At 39.1% G+C, this 24685-nt stretch overlaps 1 protein-coding gene across 1 annotated transcript in view; it reads left to right on the top strand.

Moving 5' to 3' along the window:
- LOC113546891 (NALCN channel auxiliary factor 1) overlaps positions 1–23545 on the top strand; it is a 102750-nt gene extending 79205 nt beyond the window's left edge. The window contains exons 2-3 of the mRNA XM_026947007.3: positions 19148–19319; positions 20333–23545. Coding sequence (XP_026802808.1) covers positions 19148–19319; positions 20333–20613 — 453 coding nt within the window. The 3' untranslated portion in view covers positions 20614–23545. The remainder of the gene's footprint in view (positions 1–19147; positions 19320–20332) is intronic.
- The last annotated feature ends 1140 nt before the right edge of the window (positions 23546–24685 follow it).

Genomic DNA, 24685 nt, shown 5'->3' on the forward strand with positions numbered 1-24685 from the left:
GTAAAGAGTATGACAGAAGACTGCAAGACAGTGAATATGTAGCTCATTTTAATATACTTACATCAGAATAACTTTGGTGTTGGCTGCATGATGCTGTGCTTCCACATGAAGGAGTGTTTAGGCACACACAAACACACACACACACACAAACACACACACACGCAAACACACACCTTGAAGTGGCATACAAAATTAGAATGAACAAAGTAGGTTTTGAAGAGAATCTCTTAATTTTCTAGCCTTGCCTCTTTACATCAGTAAGTATGAGAAAGGAAGGGCCCTAGGGGGAGAAGATGCCTGTCACTATAAGCAATGGGACTTCCGCACACTATTAAAAAGATGCATTAGCTGCAGCACACTAACCGTTAATGGCTCCAGAGTTCGGGCGACTTTCTCCATTATTAATATGCTTTCATGGATATGGAGTTATTCGGCTGGTAATTAAAGTGAGAGAACCCATCGATTTCCAGTGAATCCAAAAGCTCATGCGGCGCTGTGAAACCCTGTTGTGTTGTGTGAAGTGATCCATCTCTCTAAGTACACTGTTGACCTAGAGCACTGCTCACAACTTCTGCTATGTGTCACCACAAACACTAACATCTTTTTTTACGCTATCTTAATGTTTTCAGTTAAGGGGTTTTGAAATAGTTTGGCAGTAATGTGCAAACTGTCACTCACAATGTCTGTTTGGTGAAGGTTCAGTTAATATGACAGCCCTTTTCCGAGTAACTGTTGGGCAATATAAGCTATTATTGTGAGCCTGAAGATTTTTAGAAAGACTCTATGATGTGTGAGTTAAATAGCATGTTCTACAATAGACTGTTTGCAGGCTGTAGTGGTTAGCATTGGTTACTGTCTGTTTGAAGTTTCACATGTTCTCCCTGTGTCCATGTGGCTTTCCTCCCACAACCGTCCCCCCACCAAAAAAAAACCATGCCAGTAGGTGCATTGGCTCTTCTAAATTGCCCCCAGCTCTATGATGCCCTGACTGGACTGTTGTCCCATCCAGGGTGGATTCCCTTCTCACAGCCAGCGTTTCCTGGGATAGGCTCCAGATTCACTGTGACCCTGACCAGGATAAAGTGATTAGGGAACGTGAATGAGTGAGTGAGGCCTGTTACTATGACAGCAAAGGTGAACCATGCATGGTCAAGGCCTTTAGTGCGGTATACAGTATGCCAGCAAGAAAACACAAATCAACCGCAGTGCAGACACCATACACTGCAGACACTGGATAGCCTCAAATAGCAAGCACCAGCAAAAAATAAATTAACATGATTATCAGGAAATCGCAACCAGCCTGTAGACCATACTCAGGTAGCTGATTCTCCCATTGTTAAATCAGACCAGATAAAACCAATGATAAGCAATTTAAAAAAGCTTTTGTTTTAATGACCACATTTAAAGTTTAAAGTTAGTTTAAATTACTTTTCAAATATTTTGTCTTACCCTCAGAAAACATGCACATTGGCTGTACATAAAATGTGTGGTATGTAAATCAGGGTCAGCTAATGGTTACACTGTGCTTGTGCTAGCAGTCAGTTTTCCAGAACACCAGGCAGGATATATTCTTTCGCCATGATATGGGTCCCACCCATTGGATACCATCAGATTAGGTTATTTCCACTGCCATTTCCTAATTATGCTGGTAGATAATAAGATGCATAGGGGCTTCTCTCCAGTTCCAATGGGTGAACTTTACTCATGTTGACCTAATACTACAATACTTGCATGGATTAAATACAACAAGCATGATGAAACTAGTCTCAGCCTCAGATGCGTCAAAACCCAGGGTGCATCTGATATTTTATATTTTTTTCTACTCCACTTTTGTGTCCATTTAATTGCATGGACCAGCTTCCAGCAGGAACACAAACATTTGAAGAAAGCAGCAGAAAGCCATTATTTATCACATATCCATTAGAGTACAGTGAAATTCTTTCCTTCATATATCCCAGCTTGTTACGAAGTTGGGATCAGAGCAAAGGGTCAGCCATGCTACAGTGCCCCTGGAGCAGCTAGGGTTAAGGGCCTCGCTCGGGGGCCCAACAGTGGCATTGTGGCAGTGCTGGGGCTTCTGTCCATTAACCCAGAGCCTTAAACATTGAGCCTCAGCTGCACGCTAAACAAACAAACTTTTGAACAGCACATCAAACATTCTTCAATTCAAGATATACTTACTAGATTCAGGTATATTAACCCTCTTTAAAGGTTGTTAAAGGAATAGTTTTAAAGTAGTTACAATTAAACAAGATAATCTTACATTTCTGATGGACTGTAGAAATAGTTCTGTGGTTGGTTATCTGCCATCCCAGTCAAATGGCCTCTTTCTGCAGAAGTAGGTGGTTCTTGATTTTTAATATTCTTAACATACCAGACTCTGTAGTGAATGCAAGACTGTCTTGGGCAACTATCACTAGATATACAAACACTAGATATACAGTATACAGTATATAGAGATCTACAGAACATTACTTTATATTAGGATTGTTCTTCCAAGAAATATATAGCCCTTGTCTGAAAGGTTGCCCTTTGCATGAGAGTGTTATTTACCTGTTACCAGGTTACATGATAGCATGCTTTTTGGAGTTACACATAACTTCTAATTCAAATTGCTTCTGAGCCTTTTTTTTTTTTTTTTTGGAGGGGGATAGTCAGATTGTACTGCATACTGATGGATGGAACGTGAATATATGCAAGCTCTATATTTAACTGATTGTCTGGTTTCTTTCATACTTGAATGTGCATTAGCATATGCTTCCGTCTATCTAGAAAATAACAGAATGTTTGAACATCCTGTTCTAACTAAAGTGCTGGTGTACAGTCTGCAGTCTTTCTCTTAAATGATGTTTTAAGTAAACAGCCTGTTTCTGAGGCTAGGCTTTGAAGAGACTCACTTTTTACCACTGGCTTTAATTTGTCCCAGCTATACACACTCACACCATGTATGCATCTGACATGCCCCCACCCAGGGGAAGATGTGCAGGTCTGATTATAGCTGTTTCTGTAATGAAATCCTCATCGTGGTCACTGGATCTTTTCTCTGCATTAGCTAGAATGTTGTAAATCATAAAGTTGATTCTAATTAATTTATTTTTGGTAGAGTCTGTACTTCACGGTCAAAGGCAGTTTGCAAACAAGGAGAACTGGGCTTCTTGTGTAGTTAGGACTTTTGGTCAGATGGCAGCTCAGCTGGCAGCATCAGATGGCTCTGTCTCTACTGTGACAACATTCAATTAAGAGCAGGTAATTAGCAAGACAAATGAAATAAATAAAAATAACTCCCCATAGTGTGTCTGTGTAAACCTCAAGTGCCTAAAATAATGTAGCACTTGTTTCCACTTTTCTACAGCAACAAGGTAAACAAAAGTCAGTTTGATTAATAACATGTTTTTTAATTGTAAATGACATTATGCTGTACAGTTTTGTTTTCTCTGTACTGTACAGTTCAGGCCCACAATCCCTGTATATCTGCTTGTTTATAGTGTTTGTCTACTGTAACCTTGCTCCAGAGGCTTTTGGTGAGTCTTCATCTCTGAGGTTATTTGTCATCTGCATGGTGCAGCACAGACTGCACATACAGCAGAGGGAGAGAGAGAGAGAGAGAGAGAGAGAGAGAGAGAGAGAGAGAGAGAGAAGAAGTATCCTGGTATTAAAACTAATTGTAGCTTTTCAACCCTTAACTCTAATAAGCAGAACTGTCTTTTTTTCAGTTCCCTCTGCTTCATGAATGCAGTGTTCCTGGTTTAAATGTTGGTACAGCATGGTATTCAAACATTTCTTTTATACGTTTATGATATTTTCATTAGCAGTACTGCAGACAGTCAGAGACTTTCTATAGTCCATTGTGCTCTTTCACTACAACCTATAATATGCACTAAATCTTGTTCTTGAATTCAGTATAGCAGATTATATTTCCCAACTCACCAAAAAGGTTAATTACATAAAAGTAAGTAAGCCCTAGTCTCAGCCTCACAGACTCTTCCCATAGCCCATAGAGGATCTGTTATCTATTGTACACAAAACGTATCCTGATAAACTATTCCAAATCATATCTTAAGATCAGCCTTCTCCACATTCCATGTGTTAAACTTCAAAAGAGTGGTAAAGCAGTGTTTTTTATGCACCAATGAATGAATGAAAGAATGAGTGAATATTTTATTTTTCACTGCCATACCAGTCAAATGGCCTCTTTCTGCAGAAGTAGGTGGACCTACTGTTTCTGTCTTCCTCTGTTTACTTCACACTGTAATGCTGCATTTTAAATTCAAAGGCTGCAGCAAAACTTTGAAAGTTATTAGAGTTATTTTAAACAGTTTCTGGTCAGCCAAACAGATTCTTCCTCTAAAATTAGACAAAGGTATCAGACTCTCTAAAGAAAGCTATAAATCTGGGTTAAGAGCGTAAGTAAATCCTAACATGTCATGTATTTGTCAGGGGTAGCTTGGTTGTTAAGGCTTTTAGTGATCGAAGTGATCTAATACATGTAGTTATTTAATGGATGGATGGATTTTATTGATGGTTACTACAATGGTCAAAATAAAAAATACACACACTCCACATCCTTAAACACACAGCCAGATGCAAAGACATCAGGTCACAAGTAAGACAACATGCACAAATACAACATCATAACATCAGAAATGCTTACATTTGGTGTGTATGGGATGTGAAGCTATGGCTTTAGTGTGAAAGAAGAGCAAAAAAAAAAAAACATTAATGTGAGCAAGCACAAAAATGAGTAGTGCATTGCAAGTGAATGATTATTTGAAAGTGACATTCTGTCCCATTAGCCATCCTGGGAAGAAAAGGGCAGTGTGGCATTCTGGGAGGAGGCATTGTGGATCCTGATAGCAGTAGGCAGAAATGATCCCCAATAGCACTTCCTCCAGCACTTTGGTGGAATCAGTCGGTGGTTAAATGTGCTCCTGGATGCTCCTTTTCTCTGTCTTTAGATTGTGTTTAGACCCAGTGCTGTGCTGGTGCTGACCTTCCTGACCAGCTTATAGAGCCTCTTTGCATCCTCTGCAGTGACACTGCCCCCCAGGAGATCACAGTAGAGGAAAGGATGCTGGACAATAGGCTGATAAAACAGCCCCAGCTGCCTGCTGCACACATTGAAATAACTGAACCTCCACAGAATGAAAAGCGCTTCAGTGTTATCAGGCCAGGCTGTTAATTAGGTAAACCCCTAGGCTTTGCATCTCCACATCCTCCCCTGGATAGTGACTGATTTAATGGGCTCCCTAACATGCTGGAAATCCACCACCAGTTCCTTTGTCTTGCTGATGTTAAGCTGCAGGCGTTTTACTGCCCACTACCAGCCTTCTGTACTTCTGATTCATCCTCAGTGTGGATGTCATCAAAGAACTCCTGCAGGTATTATACTGGAAGCCCAATGTGTAGAGAGTGAAGACGAAAGGAAACAGGACAGTTGCCTGTGGTGCCCCAGTACCTCTTACCACTGCCTACGACACACAGTTCTACATTTCTTTCCCAGTCAGAGAGACAAGATGGGATTGAAGCCACTGGAGAAATAAAGATCATGGTCCTGATGGCGTCTATGGCTTTGTCCAGGTGTGAACACATAGATCAGAGCATTCTCCATGTCTATGTGTGGTTTGTAGGCAAACTCTAAGTCCTGATGGTCCAAAGGTCAAAGCTGTTTGAACCTCTCAGTAGTCATCATGATGTGAGATATGAATGGAGTTCTACAGGTTCTGTAGTCCTTAAGAGTGCTGGGGTGTCCTGGCACTGGAACTATACAGGAAGTCTGCCAGTTGGTAGCTTTCCTAAAGTGTCACATTGTGTTCTTGCACACAACACTGCTTTACCGTAATAACAGAACATGGAAATGATAAGGTACAAAAGTAGCATGTTCTAGAAAACTGAAATAACTGAACTACGGCCAGTTTTTTCATACATTGATTGGCTATGCTATAGAACCAATCAATGTATGATTAATTATTGTGCTTGGTTCCAAATATTTTTTAATATTTTGCACATCCAGACCACAGTCTTCCAGTTGACGACCGCTGCTCTAGATAATAACCACAGTATAAACAAAAGCTAGGAGAAAGACCAAGGCTCTATTTACATTGCTGTTTACGCATATGAGCGATATATATATATGGGAATTACCAGCCCATCTGGTGAATTCCAAATGAAAACATGTCTAATTAAAATAGCGATGTGCTACACTCCTCATTATATTTATCTAATACTGTATACTGTACTGTATCTATACTGCATCTATAAATCTACAGTATCTACAGAACCTTATCAGGTCAGGCTAAAACCAGAGTAGCATAGCCTCCTCTTTCCACATCACCATAGAGTCTCTCTTTAATTTATGTTCATTATCTCTGTGTATATTGTTTATACAACTTCTGGTTTTCTTTGTGAAGTTTTGTGGCTTTTTTGTTCACAGTTTTCAGCATTACACCACAGTTTATCTGTTTTTTAGCTTCTTTCTCTGCGTCTTGACTTTGATCTGGTTTTGCTCTTTATCATTTATGTTTTTGGTGATGACTTAGCTTGTTTCTAACCACGCATGTGCCCGTCAAATTGGAATTAGTATTAAAAGGTTTCTACACACAAATGCATCCACCTTGAACTCTGTGACAGATTCTCAATACCCTCTGCCCTGGCACATGGGTCTAAACTCAACATGAGCAGTGGGTGGGTGATACTGTAAAAACACAGTCCAGAGTTCTATAGACAGCAGCAGAGATACAGTTGGAATAATCCTGGCATCACTCTTGTGGGAAGATACGTGTAATTATGCACTACAACTAAATGGAACAAAGTAGGAGAAAGCAGGCCCTGTAAGGAGACAGGACACTGAGCAGCTTTATTTGCATGCTGTGTGTTTCTGGGTAGGGTGCTGCAAGGGCCAAGAAAAAGTGAAAAACTCTCCGCATACACTTATGGCAAGAGAAAAATGTCAGAGCAAAAGGAAAATAAAATCCTTTTCCAGGGCCCAATTAGACAATATTGTATTATTTTCAGACTTGTAGAAAAAGGTAGAATATCAGCATAATCAACTGTTTAAATAAAGCATCCCTGCACATCACATGCCTTGACATTAATGTCAATTTTATGGATAAATTCTCCATGTAATCATTCTCTGAAGCACTGTATTGTACTGCTACAAGGCCTTTACATGGCCAGATGCTTGCCTCAGTTAGCGCTGGCTGTGTCTGATTTGCCTTGAGCTGTATTTTAATATTTAATAAGCTATGTGGTGAGTAATGAAGTCTGCTTGTTGGTAATAATATTTGCATGGCACGAGTGGGACATGTTAAAAACCTTTATTAAAAGATAGATTACAGGAAGCAAAACAGGGTCAAGCAGCACCTCTCCACTGCAGGTACAACTATTCCTACCCTGTTCCTAGAACCCCAACTCACTTACTGCTGTCCTATTTCTGTCCTCCTCCCTTTTCTCCCTTGTACTCTCTTTATATTCTGTCTACTCTGTTTAAAGCGGTTATCTACCTCTGATGAAAAAAAAAAAAGGTTACCTAGCCGACACTTGTGTGCACCTGCTCTGTTTATTTTAAAATGTCTGTTGCTTAGCACACAGGCGCAGCCAGTTGAAGCAAGAAATTATTACTTATTATTACTCTGTTACTTTATTAATATTGTTATTCTTGCCGAGTTGATTTGAGCGTTCTGGCATCTGAGAACTCCATGGAACCATCCAGAAAGCACTCAGTTTGCCTAAGCTTCTCCCAATATCATTATGAAATTTTTACATAGAGGGCATTGGTCTACTCACTGGTAGTTTATTGTAGTACATTTATACTGTACCATCAACTTGTTCTTTCTCAAATGGCATCCAGAAAATATAACATTCTTTAAGTCAATTGTTAAAATAAGACTTTAATTAATTAATTATCACACACACAATTGCGAATGAAGCTTTGATTGATTTTGCTGTTTCATGTCACTCTTATAAGTATAGATGTTGTATAATGTTTCATTTGTATATTATAATTCATTCATATTACTATGTTACAAACCAATCACATGATTACATGTGATTTATAGAACAAAGCCTTTGGCTGAGAAAAAAAATGATTTGATCACACTGATTATACCTCAGTTTTGCCAATATGCTCTGCTTGGCAGACTACATGTATTTACAGAATGTTTATATATTCACATTTATATACAATGCAGATCAAACGATTTTGAACACTGCTGTATTTACATTTTGGTTAAATTTCAGGAAAGAATTCAAGCTAAATTCTATAGAACTAGAAACAGGTTTAAGTGAAGTGAAAAATGTGTGTTACTTTTTATTTTTGTTGTAAAAAATATCAAGATCCAACTGGGATTAAGTGCATATAGCTCACAGTATGTACTATTTGTCTTGCAGTTGATAACTAACAGTGTCTAATAACAACTGCACAACAAATAAAGGTTTAAATAGTAACTTAATTCTTACAGTAACTGCTTTACCAAACAAGTGTAATTTCTTTAATCAAGCTCACAATTATACTCATCGTCCACTTTAATAGGAACACCTGTACACCTGCTCATTTATGCAGTTATCCAATCAGCCAATCATGTGGCAGCAGCACAATGCATAAAATCATGCAGATACAGGTCAAGAGCTTCAGTTAATGTTCACCAAACATCAGAATAAAGAAAAAGTGTGATCTCTGTGATTTTAACCGAGGCATGGTTGTTTGTGCCAGATGTGCTGGTTTGAGTATTTCATATACTGCTGATCTCCACAGAATTAGAGTTTACGCAGAGTTTACACAGAATGGTGCAAAAAACAAAAATAACACACCTTGTTGATGAGAGAGATCAGAGGAGAATGACCAGACTGGTCTGAGCTGACAAGAAGTCTGTAGTAACTCACATAACCACTCCTTACAACTGTGGTGAGCAGAAACTAATCTCAGAACACACAGCACATCAAACCTTGAGGTGGATGAGCTACAACAACAGAAGACCACATCAGGTTCAGCCAAGAACAAGAATCTGACGCTATCATGGGCACAGGCTTACCCAAACTGGACAGCTGAAGACTGGAAAAAGACCAGGTGATTTTTTTTAATCTTCAACTGTCCAGTTTGGGTGAGCTCGTGCCAATGATAGGCTTTGGTGCATACTGAGATGCTTTTCTGCTCAACATGGTTGTAAAGAGTTATTATATGGCAGCTCGACCCAATCTGGCCATTTTCCTCTGACCTCTCTTATCAACAAGGCGTTTCCACCCACAGAACTGTCACTCATTCAATGTTTTTTGTTTTTCGCACCATTCTGTGTAAACTTTGAGACTGTTGTGTGTGAAAATCCCAGGAGATCAGCAGTATCTGAAATACTCAATCCAGCACATCTGGTACCAACAACCATGCCACAATCAAAGCCATAGAGATCACATTTTTCCCCATTCTGATGTTTGATGTGAACATTACCTGAAGCTTTTGACCTGTATCTGCATGATTTTATGCATTGTGCTGCTGCCACATGATTGGCTGATTGGATAACTCATAAATGAGCAGGTGTATAGGTGTTAGTATTAAAGGGGACAGTGAGTGTACAACCCCATTAGAATCTGAGAGTAATAATGAAGCAGTCCTTAAATATAAAGAAAAATACTTTTGACTAGGAGAGTAAATATAGATTGATTGATTTTCTCTCATTTCTGAAAAGGCTGTTGGTGTGGGTTGTATAGAATATTCAGCATGAATATGGTATACAAGCAATGACTGCAAGTAATGGCTACATAAATATATCATTGCTTTTGGTGACAGTCTTTAATGTGGGTGTGTGTATTCAGTGGTTTTTTTTTTTTTTTTTTGCTACAGAAATGTGCTTTGAACTGAAGCTGGACTCTAATTAGCCCATGTTCTATGGTGCAGTTATGCCTTGAGTCAAGCTGGGCTTTGTTTATTTCTGCTATTCAGGATGCTTATGGTAATTTGTGGTGTCACGATGGAACACTAGAGCAGAGAGCTTTCATTAAATTGCTGTATTCCACAAAATATTATTTTGCCTAGTCTAGTGGTTAAATGTGTAGGCATGAGGTGCTTTAACAAAGTGGTTATGGATCTCCTGTTAGGCACTGCAAAGGTTTATAATTTTTCATATTGCATATTATTACTGTGTTTTTTATTGTTATTTTAATGCCTAAAAATGCTGTCCATATTTAATTGAGGGGCTTCGTTGGCACACTCAGTCACTGTGGCTACTTAATCTTCTTCACAATAGAGCTTCTTCATGGCAAGTGAAGTTTTATTCACATTATCAAGAAACGATGTTAACAAATCAAATTTAATAAAAGTGAAATTTACTCAAAGGAATAACATTAATTATGGGTAATAAACACATTGTTTTGTGGGCTAAGCTCTAACTATCTTATTTGGTTTCAGATCATTATTATTACATTGCCTAATTGTCTTAAATCAATAGGAATTTTTATAGGAATATTTCGGACATATCAGGGAGGTGTGTCTTCCCTCCTGCTATACTAACATCAATAAAGTGATACACAAGGATTTTTTTTTCTAACTCAATTCATGATGTAGTTATAAAACATAAAACACAAAAAGTGTTTGTTTTCTCTTTTTTAGCATATATTTTCAGATGTTCATTCAAAACTTGAAAGTACATAGCACTTACATGACACAAAAATAAGACACCAATTAGATTTGTCAATAGGACCACAGTTGCTGTGTTGCTATTGACAGCTCAGTCTAATCTCATTTCTGTTTTGTTTCTGACCCTACGTAAACAGATCTGTTAGACAGATATTGGCTTGGTAACTAACTATTGAATTACTGAAGTAATGCCAGCTGTTATGTACAGATGGGGTAGTTGGCTACGTAACACATGAACATTACAAAGAGCACAACAAATAGGTTAATGAAATATTAAGAATTTCATTTTAGTTTTTAGTTTTCAAATTTCAGTTTTGTATAGATTTTAAAAGAATTAAGCTCATGTTTGCACATAGATGTTTGCATCACCTTCTGGGCAAGTTGGATAGTTCAAGTTACATTGATTCAGTCCATGTTCCTATCAAGGGGATATCTACTGTACTTCCCTGAAGGTGATAAAGTATTTTAAAGTTATAAAGATGCATATAATACCTTATGATATCCTAAGCTTGGATATTATAAGGTATCATACTGTCTGTGTGGAGTTTCACATATTCTTCTCGTGTTCACCTGGGTTTCCTCTGGGTTCTCCAGTTTCCTCCCACCTCCTAAAAACATGCAGGTAGATGGATTAGTTACACTAAATCACCCATGGGTATGAATAACTGTGTGATAATAAATGGTGCCCTGGGATGGACTGGTGTCCCTTCCCGGGTAGAATTCTCCCACATTGTGCTCAGTGTTACCAGGGTAGGCTGCAAATCATACTTTTATTCCTGAGAGTGCATTAATGGAGATGTCTTCATTGGGAAATGGTGTCACCAGTTTGATGAGTATATGTGAAAAACTGTATTGAAATGGAGCTGTAACATTTACCAAAGACATGTCTTCTGGTTTCCTTCTTTTTTCCTTTTAGACATGGTCTAGCATTTTTATTATACATTTTACAGAATTTTTTAAATGGCAAAGCATGAAACAAAGCATAATGATGGCATGGTTTAAGGCACTGAATGAATTGGTGGAATATCCAGTGTGCAGTATCTTTTTACTATGCAGGCTTGGCCCTAAGAATACAACAAGCAATTCAACAGTTGTGAGACCACTTTTGTGCTAACTGGAAATTTGATTAAATTGATCAATTGATTGATTAATTTGAAAAATGAATGCAACATTCCTTTTAAAAACACTGGCTTTGTTGAATTTGCTCTGGCCTGGTGGTAAAAAAGGGGCTATTCTTTGCTGTTTCCACGGTTCATTTCTCCACCTGTCTCTTATTGATTTAATCAACTGTGGCTGTGTGTGTTACCATCTGCAGGGCTGAAATTTGCGTCATGACCTATAACCCTGGATATGTATTGATGCACTCTCACTGCCGTGGATGCCCAAGGGACTCTCTTGCCTGCTTGTGTAACCCCTTGACCCTCATATCCTCAGAAGGAGTGACTCATGTGGGTTATCGGCAAGAGTGACTCAGTCTATGCCTGCTCCTGAGCTTGGGCTGATATTACACAGATGGATGTGCTGTTTGATATGACAAGGAATATCTCTCACATCAGCCATTTCTCACTCTCTGGTTTGAGCTCTATAATGCCTTACACTGAACAGCTCCTCACTATCAAAGAACAGTGGTGGGAGAAATGAACGGATGAGAGATGAGAGGTGTGCTTGCAAGGTTCAGCTCAGGCGTTGATCTGTGTCTCACCATGAGAGCTTCAGAGAGACAAAATAAAAGATCAAAAGCCAGGCACTGACGGGCCAATTGAGGCTTTTAAGAACCAATACTGTCGCTGCGGAAAGGCCTTCCCTCAATTACAATGTTATTAGCCCCACCATAATAGAATAATGCAATCCTCCAGGCGAATTTAGCTAATCCCCAGCAGTGGCAAGTTAAACACAGACACTCAGATAAAAGCATGAGATGAAAGAAAGAGATGGGTGACAGAAAGGGAGAAAAGAAAGCAAGAAAGAAAAGAAAAAGAAAGAAAGGAAGGAAGGAAAGAAGAAGAGGAGAAGGAGGAGAAAGCAGGGCAGGGAGCTTGCTTACAAAAGACGCGTGGCTGTGTGTATCCACCCCCTCCCATTTCATTACTGCTGTGTATCTGAGGCTGTGTGGTCATTTATCATGTGCTGAGCTCGGCAGGAGCAGCTTTAATGCTGGCAGGTCTGGGCAGGCCCAAGCTGGGAACTAGGGCACCGCAAGTCTCGCTCGGCCTTCCTCCCCCTGTTCCAGACCTCGCGCCTGCAGTCCCACAGCTCCATATACTAATGAGATTGCACCATCAAACCAGTCCCAGCCTGCCTCAAACTGGGAGCCAAAAGTGACAAAGCCTGCTTGAGAAACTGCATTGTGCTTGTTTCTCTGCCCTGCTTTCCTCCTCGAACCCAGATTTGCTGCCAGCATTTGGTTTGGTGCTGGGAAGAATCATCTTTACCACAATAGGAAAGTGCCAATGATGTGCATTATCTGGCCCATGGAGTACCTGGGGACTGCGTCAGGGCTATATTTGATGTCTTAAGTAGCGCAATCGATGGATTAGCAGAACTGCCGTGCTGGTTGAGGTGCTGCTGTTGTGAACAGACAGTTGTTCTGGAGTGTGTGTAGGAGATTATCAGCAGCCTGCAGCAGGAAGGAGAATAGCAACAATGACATTGTCAGGATGAATGAGTTACTGCTGAGTAGGGTAAATCTCACCAAGCCTGGTTTCACACTAGCTCCATCTACTGGACGGCCTGATCACAGGACAGTTTCAGTAAACTAACTAAAATGTACAGTACATATGATCCACACACAATGCACATTGATTAACTGACTCCATTCTACAGTTGAGGTCAAAAGTTTACATCCCCCTTTCAGAATCTGCAAAATGTTCATTATTTTACCAAAATAAGAGGGATCATACAAAATGCACGTTATTGTTTAGTTAGTGCTGACCTGAATAAGATATTTCACATAAAAGATGTTTACATATAGTCCACAAGAGAAAATAATAGTTGAATTTATAAAAATGACCCTGTTCAAAAGTTTACATCCACTGGATTCTTAATACTGTGTTGTTACTTGAATGATCCACAGGCTCTTAATGCATGTTTTTTCCTTCTGGAGCATCAGTGAGCGTTTGAACCTTCTGTAGTAGTTGCATATGAGTCCCTCAGTTGTCCTCAGTGTGAAAATATGGATCTCAAAATCATACAGTCATTGTTGGAAAGGGTTCAAATACACAAAAATGCTGGAAAACCAAAGAATTAGTGGGACCTTAAGGATTTTTCTGAAGAACAGCAGGCAGTTTAACTGTTCAGGACAAACAAGGGACTCTTGAACAACTATCACTAAACAAAAAAACACAGCTGTGGATCATTCAGGTAACAACACAGTATTAAGAATCAAGGGGATGTAAACTTTTGAACAGGGTCATTTTTTATAAATTCAACTATTATTTTCTCTTGTGGACTATATGTAAACATCTTTTATGTGAAATATCTTATTCAGGTCAGCACTAACTAAACAATAACATGCATTTTGTATGATCCCTCTTATTTTGGTAAAATAATTAACATTTTGCATTCTGAAAGGGGGATGTAAACTTTTGACCTCAACTGTATATTTCTCTTTTTTTAACTGTTAAATACAAAAATATTCATTTCAGTAATTTAACTATTAAAATACTGTAACAGTATCGAATTGTTTAGAAAAATTGAATATTTCAGGATTCCCCCAATTAACTTATTCCTAGTCATCAGAAATGAAACAGAAAAATGAATCAGGTAACTTAACAAAACACAAACAGCAGTGAGCAGCTGACAGAAATAGCATGAACGCCTGAGTTACAAGCCTGGCCTTCATCAAAGTACAGCTGGGGCCCTGTGTTCACACGGCCAAGCCCTCCTCATCCCTCACGCTGTGTGTTTAGCAGTGATAATGCATTTATCCTCATCCCACACTTTAGAAAGGGCGCTCCCCATCACCTCTCTAATGGAGCAGTGGGCACAAACAGAAAATACACCAAGGAGAGCGTGCTACTCTCAGGCTGTAGTAAATACCACACACACATAAAGATAAATGGGATTGAGAGAAACATAGTGGCATTTGGAGTGCAGCGGTGAGCCGTAAATGCATGCTGCATGCCCTTTGACATCTATTAGCAATCAGTTTTTTTATATGTGGGTTAAGCATAGCTGTCCTCTAGCCTAAAGGAGAATCTGTGTGTACATGTGTGTGTCAGCCAGTGTCTTTTTCTCTGATTTTCAGTAGAAGCATGGGTGCAGTGTGTAGCTACAGGTTCATCTGCAGGGTAGGCTTAGGAGCAAGAAGCAGGCCTGCTGCAGACCATGTTGATGGGAATCATCATTGATGATGGCGCAGATTAATAGTCCTGAGGAAGGATGTGACATTCACGCTCTGATGGGTCCATGTGTCCACACTCACCGCCCAATCTTGGCTGATTTGTGGAAATTCTTTCTCTCTCCCACTCCCTGTTTCTCTCTGTCTCGGTGATGCAGGTGGCCTTAACCATACCACGCCATGCCAAATGAGCTCAGAATTAATGACATCATGTCCCAGCTCCAAATACCAGCAGCATACCTCACACTCTCTAGGGCTTACCTCGTGTTCCTTGTGTATTTCCGTGCAGGTTTTTGTGCTTATTATCCTGTGTCTTGTTGTGTTGTGAAGTCAATACATCATGTCTCACATTGTATTATCTCTTCCAAAGACCTTTATGTAGATTATACACTTACATGGAAAGAGTAAATTGATCATCTGCATAAAATTTCTATGAAATCGTAAGAGGTGGATAATACATTACGATAATTCATTAAATGGGTGAACAATCACTATGTAAGTGTTCACAATCAGAATATTTACATAGAGTCTGCATATGTTCTTTTGGACCAACTTGGTGATTACAAAGGTCCTAAGAGGTTCACATTACAGCTTTTAAAAGATTTAAGAATAATTTCGAGGAGTGTGGGAGGCATTGTGGAAAAGTGGGTAGCGCTGCTGCCTCACAGCTCCAGGGTCCTCAGTTTGATCCTGAGCTCAGGTTACTGTCTGTGAGGAACTTGGCATGTTCTCCCTTTCTACTGGTTCTCCAGTTTCCTCCTACCTCCCAAAAACTTGTGGGTGGATTAGCTACACTAAACTGCCACTAAGTGTGTGTGTGTGCATTGTAGGTATATTCCTGCCTCACACCCAGTGTTGCCGGGATACACTCTGGATCTGCCATGACCCTGACTAGGATAAAGTGATTACTGAAGTTGAGTTGTGGGCTCAACTTCATATAAGTTGTGGACTGGGGATGAGATCCAACATTCAACTAATATTTCAAAGCAGAATGATGTCATTTAGAGGTCTTTTTGCTGATATATAATTTAATGAAGGTGACTGAATCCTCAGCTAATATGCTGAATTAACATTGTCTACTGACAAGGTTTGCAAGCTTTTGTTATGGTAACGTTGACAGTAAATGCAGCTCCTTGCATGCATTTTCATTGAAGTTCAGATTACACGCCACAGACATAATCTTAAATGTAACTTTTTACCAGACTGACAAGTTCAGTTTACATTTAAAAAGGATTGCAATCAACATTTTTAAAGTATTGATTATACTGACAAAGCTCAAGAAAACTGATTCATAAGGCATTTTACTAAACCAGCAGCCAATTTTCTCCAGCTGTACTGCTGACATAACCACATTCTGATGTCCTCTGTAACAGCCTATTATCTGATTTCACTTCTGAAATTGTATTTACTTTGAAATCCAGACAGGGATGACCTGAAGTGAAGGCTTGATTTCTACCCATTTCTGTGATCTGTCATCCTCCACTAATGTCTGCTTTACTTATGTCTCAGAAGGGATCCATTATATGATCAGACATTAGCAATCGCCTGCCAAGAGGTTTGTTCTCTGACAATCTAATCTAAATGCTTCCAATAGAATGCAGAAAGCAGGATTGAAGCAGGACATAAGAAGGCATTGTGCTTATTAGAGAGTACACACAAGTGATGCCACATAAATATTTCATCTGAGTGGAGTGGAGACGTGACATGATGTACGATTCTGCGATGTGCAGTCAGGCAAGATGCTGAGCTTAAGGCAAAACCAGTGATTCATTGCAATTATAATTACAGAAGTTACTTTTTGAAAAGGGGCTAGAGATAGAGCAGTCAAACAATCAGTCAATCAACCAGTCTGTCTGCCGGTCTATCTATCTATCTATCTATCTATCTATCTATCTATATAGGCTAGCCATATTAGATGTGAAGGCTAAAATCTAATATCTATCAACAGCTAAACATTGAAACTATTAGGGTTGAGAAATGCATTATATCAAGGTCTTATTGATGGTATAATAAGAATGTTTTAGACATACCTTTTTTCAAGTGTGTTAGTGCAGGTGTGATTCCCATCGCCAGCGAGGCTCACACAGTAGCGCTAATATCATTAGCCAGGTTTGCAAGGTTTCAGCAAAATTTCCAGCCCAACTTCATCTCAAGAACAAAAAAAGACTTGAAACTAACCCAAAAAATGCAGGCATTAAAAAAGGGAGACACTTTTTCTTCTTTTTATCAGGCTCTGCATGGGAAACAATGCCAACATGGTGCACATTCATTTCTGATATATGAACATTATCCACTCCGTAATCCTCCCTTTCCCTCTTCCAATCTTTGCAATATATCTTACAGTAGAATGGTTCTGTATATCATAGACACCCTGTCTAAACTTAAACTTTGCTTTTGTTTGCAAAAAAAATTGTTAGATTTAATTCTAAATACTTGCTATAAAACTAGATCTTGGCAGCTACTAGATGTCTTTATTTGTTGTAGCGTTACGATTTGCCTTCACTGGAACTAACAGACCTAGCCCAAACATGTTCCAGCATGACAGTGGCCCTGAGCACAAAGCGAGGTTTGCCAAGGTAGGGGACTTCAACCCTACTGAAAACCTTTGGAATTAGCTCGAACGCTGACTACATATCAGGCCTCTTCCCTGGACATCAGTGCCTGTCCTCACTAATGCTTTTGTGGCTGAATGAGCACAAATCCCCAAGCAACATTCCAAAATCTGGGGAAAGCCTTCCCCGAAGAGGGGACACTGTTATAGCAGCAAAAGGGGACCAACTTCATACTATAATGGGATATTCAGATTAATTCCATATTTAGTCCCCCCTTTGCTGTTATAATAACTTCTTCTGGGAAATTTTTCCACTAGATTTTACAGTGTGGTTGTGGGGATTTTCCCATTCAGCCACAAGAGCTTTAGTGAGGTCAGGCACTGATGTCAGGCGAAGAGGTCTGGCATGCAGTCGGGATTCCAGGTCATCCCAAAGGTGTTCAGTGGGGTTGAATTCAGGGATCTGAGCAGATCATTCAAGTTCTTCCACTCCAACCTTGTCTTTATGGACCTCACATTGTGCGCAGGGCATTGTCATGCTAGAACGGGTTTGATCTGGCTGACTGTGTCTGTATGTCTGTCTATCTATCTATCTATCTATCTATCTATCTGTCTATCACTGACTGAAAATGTGAGGGGTAAAATTGGAATGAACCAGTGTTTTATTAGTAATTGTGACAGACAAGTGGAGATGATGTCATGTGTTGTCTTAGCTATAAATGATGAGTAGCTATAAAAGAAGACATTCTGAAGCTCTCAACTACAAAGTGCTATTAGTGCATTAATGCTCATGCATCAAGCCTTTTAATGCTGACCTGGATATCAAATTACGCTCCAAGGAAAATGTATCAGAGCGTTTCTTTTGTTTCAGTGTCAACACTGAGGACCATGAAACATCGATAAATGCACATACAGAGATCAGTATTAAAGACATCCTGAGCAAGCGTTTTTAAACTCCCTGCTGACAAACACCTTTTAATTGCTTATTACATTTATATATATAATGTAATATGTAATGTGAAATGTGGTTTTTGCTGAGCCCTGGCTTTTCACAGTTGTGAACTGTCAGCGTAACCTTCAACACTGCATTTATAAAGAGAGATGTCTTCACCACTTTGGTGGTTTGATGATTGACAGCCTGCCTGAAGTAACATTGTACATTTTTTTGATAACTCTACAAAGGTCCTGATGACAGGATAGTGTGTGCTGTGGGAATACTGTAGTAGCTCTCAGAACTGAGAAGGACATACTGTATTGAGAAGGACATATTGTATTGAAAAGGACAAAGTGATGCATTTATTTTAGATTGATTAACTCTGAAAAAAAATTTAAATGAAATCTTATTGATGCCAAAATCTATGTGCAGCCGTGTTTTCTGCTATTCTGTGGGCATAAAGTGCAGTATATGATGAAATCGTGCAGGACACAATGGGAATAAGTCTGTGGTGAAAGAATATTGGATGGTGGAGAAGAGGAAAATAAATGCATGTGCAGCAGGGGAGGAGGGAGGGTTGCCATGATACTAGGGCAGGAGGTATTAAGTTCTAACTGTTACCACGGTATCAGTGATATGTAATCAATTGCAGTGGGTCCGTACTAACCTTGATCTCTCTTTCTCTGTATTTCTCTTTTTCAGACTGTCTACAAACACTGGCTGTGTTTCCAGTACTTCCAGACCACACAGATGCATTGCAGCAACAGGATCCCTTGTAGACAGTACTGCTATGAGGTCCAGCAGAGGTGTCCTTTCATATTGCCTGACAATGATGAGTTAATTTATGGTGGAAGCCCTAGTTTTATATGCACAGGTAGGCATATACACAGATATCTGGCCCTGCATACTGTCTGATTCGTTGCATTGCAGTGCAATAAGGCCTGTGTGCGTTGGTCACCCATCAGAGTTTGTTTGCAATGCCACCTACTGGTCACACAGAGAAGTGTGTGAATTCAAGGGTTTTGTATTTTCTTCAGTAGCACTGTTTTTCACTGTTTTTCCTACCTTCACCTGTGAAGAGACAAAACGGCCTTTTTAGCTCTTAAGCCAAACTTGTTAAACCATCTGAACTGTATTGTGGAATTAACCTAGGAAGTAATTTGCATTCCAGTTGATATATGCTCAATAATTTATATGCTATAAACATGTCAGTGCAAACAACAACAAAATTCCAATAACATACCAAGATGCTCACGTACAGTATCTTGGATAAAATTTCATTCCCCAGCTGAAGATGGCCCAGAATGACACATTCATTATTCGGCTGAAAGATTATGTGGAAAATTTTATTTTTTCCACAGAAAAATGGGTTTCACCCAGTGACCTTTGCACTACAGGATTGATACAGATGGATTTCAGTCCATCTGAGCTGCTAAGTGGGCTTTTTTGCTATATCAGAAATATAGAAATATTTTTTCACAAGTAACACAAATTTAAAGAGACATTATTATGGTTACAACACACTGTTTTAGTGGTTTGAGAAATTGTCATCTGTATTTGAAATGTGTCTAAATATCCTGTTCAAACCTCATTTGCTTCATTTTTAAAGCTCATTTTGAATATCAAATACTAATACAGGCATGCTCCTCACACACTGTTGATTGTAGCCATCTCTTAATGAATAATACTTTATATTCCCTCTTAGTTCTTTACCCGTTATACACAAATTGTTTTGGCTGATATTAGTGAAAGATAATAAGATCTCAGTCTTACTTGAGATTCGATTATATTCGAATGTTGATAAAGGTTGGAAGTGTAGTGAGCTCAGGTGTTTTGGGTGCTACTCTAAGTGCATCCTGTGTAATAATGTGTTGCTGTGTCTCTCAGGGCTCGTGGAAGACAGCCCTTCAGACGTAGAAGCAGAGTGCTGTGACGTTCGATGGGACAGCAAGTCTGACAACAGCTCCAAAGGGACTTTCAAAAGAACTCACCCGTCATGCCAGCACGGGACGTCCCTGAGCTCGTCAGCAAACTCCAGACTGTGCAACAGCAGGCTCAAACTCTGCCTGCTAGTCCTGGTCCTGCTCCATACTGTGGCCACAATCACAGCCTCCCACAACCTCAGCACCATGTCCTCCCTGGAGGAGAACTCCACCAATGATGAGTGACGAGGCAGGTGATCATTACAGCCAGCAAACGTCAGTTCTCAGTCCAGCTCGGATTGGCTGCAGTGCTTTCTGGGACTCCTAGTGCAGGACGGGATTACTGTGGACATGCAATCAACAAAGCAAACAAACGGACAGACAGACGGACCTGCGAACGTTATAAAGAACACTGGACAAACTTAATCCAATGTCATGAACAAGGGACAACACCACAGCCTTTTGTTGAAAGAGACCTCTCTAGGGTGGAGTTCTCTCGCACCATATTTTTTACACTGTGTCAAATGGTTTGGATTTCAGTTGCACTAGATGACTACAGGATCTCTTCATGTTCTCGTTTTCTTTTCATTACTGGTCTTTGTGCAGGAAAGGATGGGACACATGGATGGGTTACGTGTATATTATCAAAATGAAAATACGAGTGTGTGCATGTGTGTGTATGTGTGCATATCTGTGCCCAACCATATGCTTCATATATGCTGCTCTGTCCATCACAAGGATTACTATGGAGCCTAGAAAACAGTTTTAATAGGTCAGAAAGTACAAATCTACCTAAGATGAAACCCAGCATTCTGATTCGTTAATTGATTCTCCCTTACTAAAGCTGACCGTGCATACAGTAGTTTCGCCATTGCAATGTCATTGGGACAGTAGGTCAGGAGGTTTTGAGGCTCCAGTTATGTGTGCAATATACAGAAAAGTTATTGACTGGAAATAGAAGTGCTTGCTGAAAAAGCCTTTGTCAAATTGTAATCTTTGGAATATGATTCACTATCAAGGTGAATGCTTCCTCTTTGGTAATGTCCACTCAACCTCCACAAAAGCAAAAACTCCCTAAGTCTGCTTTTCTCCCACCCCTAGTAATATTTATAGAGATATATTTTCTACTCTATATTCAATAATTACATGTTATTACTAATGTTTAGACTAAACAGTCTAAATTTTATTAATAAACCCAAATGATATGGAGACAACAGGTTCATAGCGCAATACGTTTTAAGCAGATCTCAGCTTTAATTTGGAATATGGACGTGGCCAGAAGGAACATAAGAGACAAAACAACCAAAAGAGTACCCATTGCTTTGCTGAATATCTCATATCTTCCACGGTAATGAAAGGGCTTTTTCATTGTTTACACATGCACACATTCACACACTTCTGCAATTCTTGCTTGTAGAGCGTAATATGGCATGGACAGCTCAGTTAAATTTTTTTTCATCCTAGACTAGATGTGTATTAATAAAAAAAAATATTTGTTGCTGCATATTCGTGACGATCCACCATATAGTCACGCAGCTCCCTATGGCCAGGGCCCTTATGAGTGACCCAAAGATATGAGAGTTGTTTTTTTCTGTCTTTCTTTTTTCTTTTTTTTTTGACTGAGCAGGAGCAGGGGAGGAGATGCTAAGGGCTGATTTCCTGTTTTTTTCCCCTTTTCTACAGTTATACTCTAACAAATATGAGCTGCATTCATATTCATAGTGGCTCAGAGACACAATAATGATTAGCATTTTAAGAGCATGAGTGTTTGGATTTGTACTTCATGATTAATCTGAGTCACATTAGATAGCTTGGGCGCCAAACAGCATTCTTAGGCCAGCGGCAGAGACAGGGTCAGCAACTTTCATTCTGCAGTACAACCCAAAACATTCAAATTGAAATCTATAACTAACTAGCATGAGCTCATTGGCTTCTTTTGTAGATCATTTATAGATCTATGGATTTGGGATTTTAGAGGATTTTCTGTATTTTTAGAAAAAAACACAGATCTAAAATACAGAGAACAAATTTAAGGGTTTGTTTCTCTTTACATATACTACACCTTCATAAAATCTTTTTTTTATAAAGGAAAATAAGAATGATAGATCAAGTAGATCAATTCTTTGGCCTCGGTAGCCCCTAACCTTACTGTATTTCTGCAAAATTGTTATAAGTACTAATTATAAATTCATTCATTCTGAATATTAGAACATTAAACTATATTGGGTTTGAAACTAAGATTTCAGTGCACTGGAGTTGAACTGGAGTTGAAGTTGCTGATTTATTTTTGGAGACTGAATTAATTGTGCATTCAACAGATTTGGTTTGATGGAAAATGAATGCTAAATAATGAGCTGACACATAAATTAGTAAAACAGTCACAACCTTCACTTTCTTTCCATCAAATTTCCTTTCACTTCTTTATCTCACAAGGCTACTAAGATTTCCTTTAAATCAAAGGAAACTTATTTAATAAAATTTGAAATATTTTTGAAGAATGGATAATGTAATAATGGTATGTTGCCTTGGAATACAGAGGTTCATTTTAGTAACAATTCACATTCTGGATGAATTTGAACTGTGGGAATTTAAAACTGAATCAAAAATGTCTACTTTAAAGCCTTTCTTAACCAGTAAGCTCTCAATTCATTCCAGTTCCCCAATACTTAAAGGAACTAAGCTCAAGAGCTAGAGTGATTTAAAAGTAAAATGATTAAAACTGATATAAATATGAGTAAGAAATGTACTAGGTCATTCAGTGTGGCATGGCTTTGGTACAGCAAGGACTTGTCTAATGAATAATTAAAAGACACCACAGAGAGATGGCCCTCCTGAGATCTTATTAGCGTACTCATAACACCAGAGCCTCTTTTGAGACCACCTGTTCTGGAGTGGCACAGAGAGAGAGAGAGAGAGAGAGAGAGGGAGAGAGAGAGAAAGGAATTATTCACCCCATTCACCTCCTCTAGACACACACAGCAGACACACACTAATCCACAAATAAACAGTTCCATCCCTTCCATCTGGACCTGTCAGGAGGAAAGAGAACAGAATAGAACAAGGAAGAAAAAGACAGATGAGACAATAATAAGAATGATAATAGGAAGGGAAGCCATAGCAGATAGAGGAGGACAGAAAAAAGCAGAAAAAGAAACACCCCCCCCACCCTCTTCCCCCCATCCCCCCACCCCTTAAAAAAAAAAAAAAAAAAAAAACAGAAAAGGTGTGGAAAAGCCCAGTGATCCAGGTTAGGTTGAGTGTTTAAAAACCCCACAGCACAAGCACATGAAACCACATTAATGAAGTTGCGCCGGGACACACACGCCTCTGGAATCATTCACCTATACTGTGTGTACACTGTGTGTACATTAAATGTCAGGAAGAAATTTGAAAACCACAAGGTCTGCGATGTTACAGTATAGGCTAACTTTGATGCTGAATGAGACAAGGTTTACAGCTAGCGTCAGCACCCCCATGTCACACTGCGTCAGCATACCAAATCTGTGAATGAGATCACTTTAAGCGCAGGTAGCCAAAATGAGTCTGGATCTCCTTGTAACATTTCACAACATGTATGCGTATGTTTGTGTGGGTTCAGTTACTGTGCCTCAGTGACCCACAAGAATGATTGTAACAGATGCCTGCTAATATTGCTAAATACCACCAAACCTACAAATAAGATGTATTTTATGCTTGCACACATACAGTACATGTTCATTTTCAGCTATAAATACAACTGTGTAAGTAGTGGCCCATGCATCATTTTCACTTAGCAAGCAGAAATACTTTCTTCTCTCTCTCTCTCTTTCTTTCTCTCTCTCTTTCTCTCTCTATCCTGTGGACCTATGCAGCCCTGAACCTCAGTCGTTTTTCTGTTGTAAATATGTTATAAGAATGCTTATCTATGTGTGGTTCTGTTTCCTCTGGAGGTTTGCTTGCATTCTGAGTTTGTGTCCTTTTTTATCCCTCTTTTGGAAGTGTCTGAACTTTTTTTGGTTTGTTTCGACTGAGAACTATTCTGAGTGGTGTGGTTTAACCATAAGGACTATCCTCTGAATCACAACCTCAGCACCTGAAGGCTGTGATTAAAAAAGGAAAAAAAAAATAACAAAAGCAAAACAACACAAAAAGAATAAAAAAGTTAAAAAGGCATATAGAGGTTAAAAGGCATATAGAGATAACATTAAGACTATGATTATTTAAAGAAAAGGATTATTATATTACCGGTATATTGTAATAATATAGATGATTTAGTTCAGTAACTTCTTTAATTTTTTACAAACAACTTTGAGGAATTATTTATAAAACAAACTCACAG

This window comes from Pangasianodon hypophthalmus, chromosome 5, assembly GCF_027358585.1.
Source record: "Pangasianodon hypophthalmus isolate fPanHyp1 chromosome 5, fPanHyp1.pri, whole genome shotgun sequence".
Classification (NCBI taxonomy): Eukaryota; Metazoa; Chordata; class Actinopteri; order Siluriformes; family Pangasiidae; genus Pangasianodon; species Pangasianodon hypophthalmus.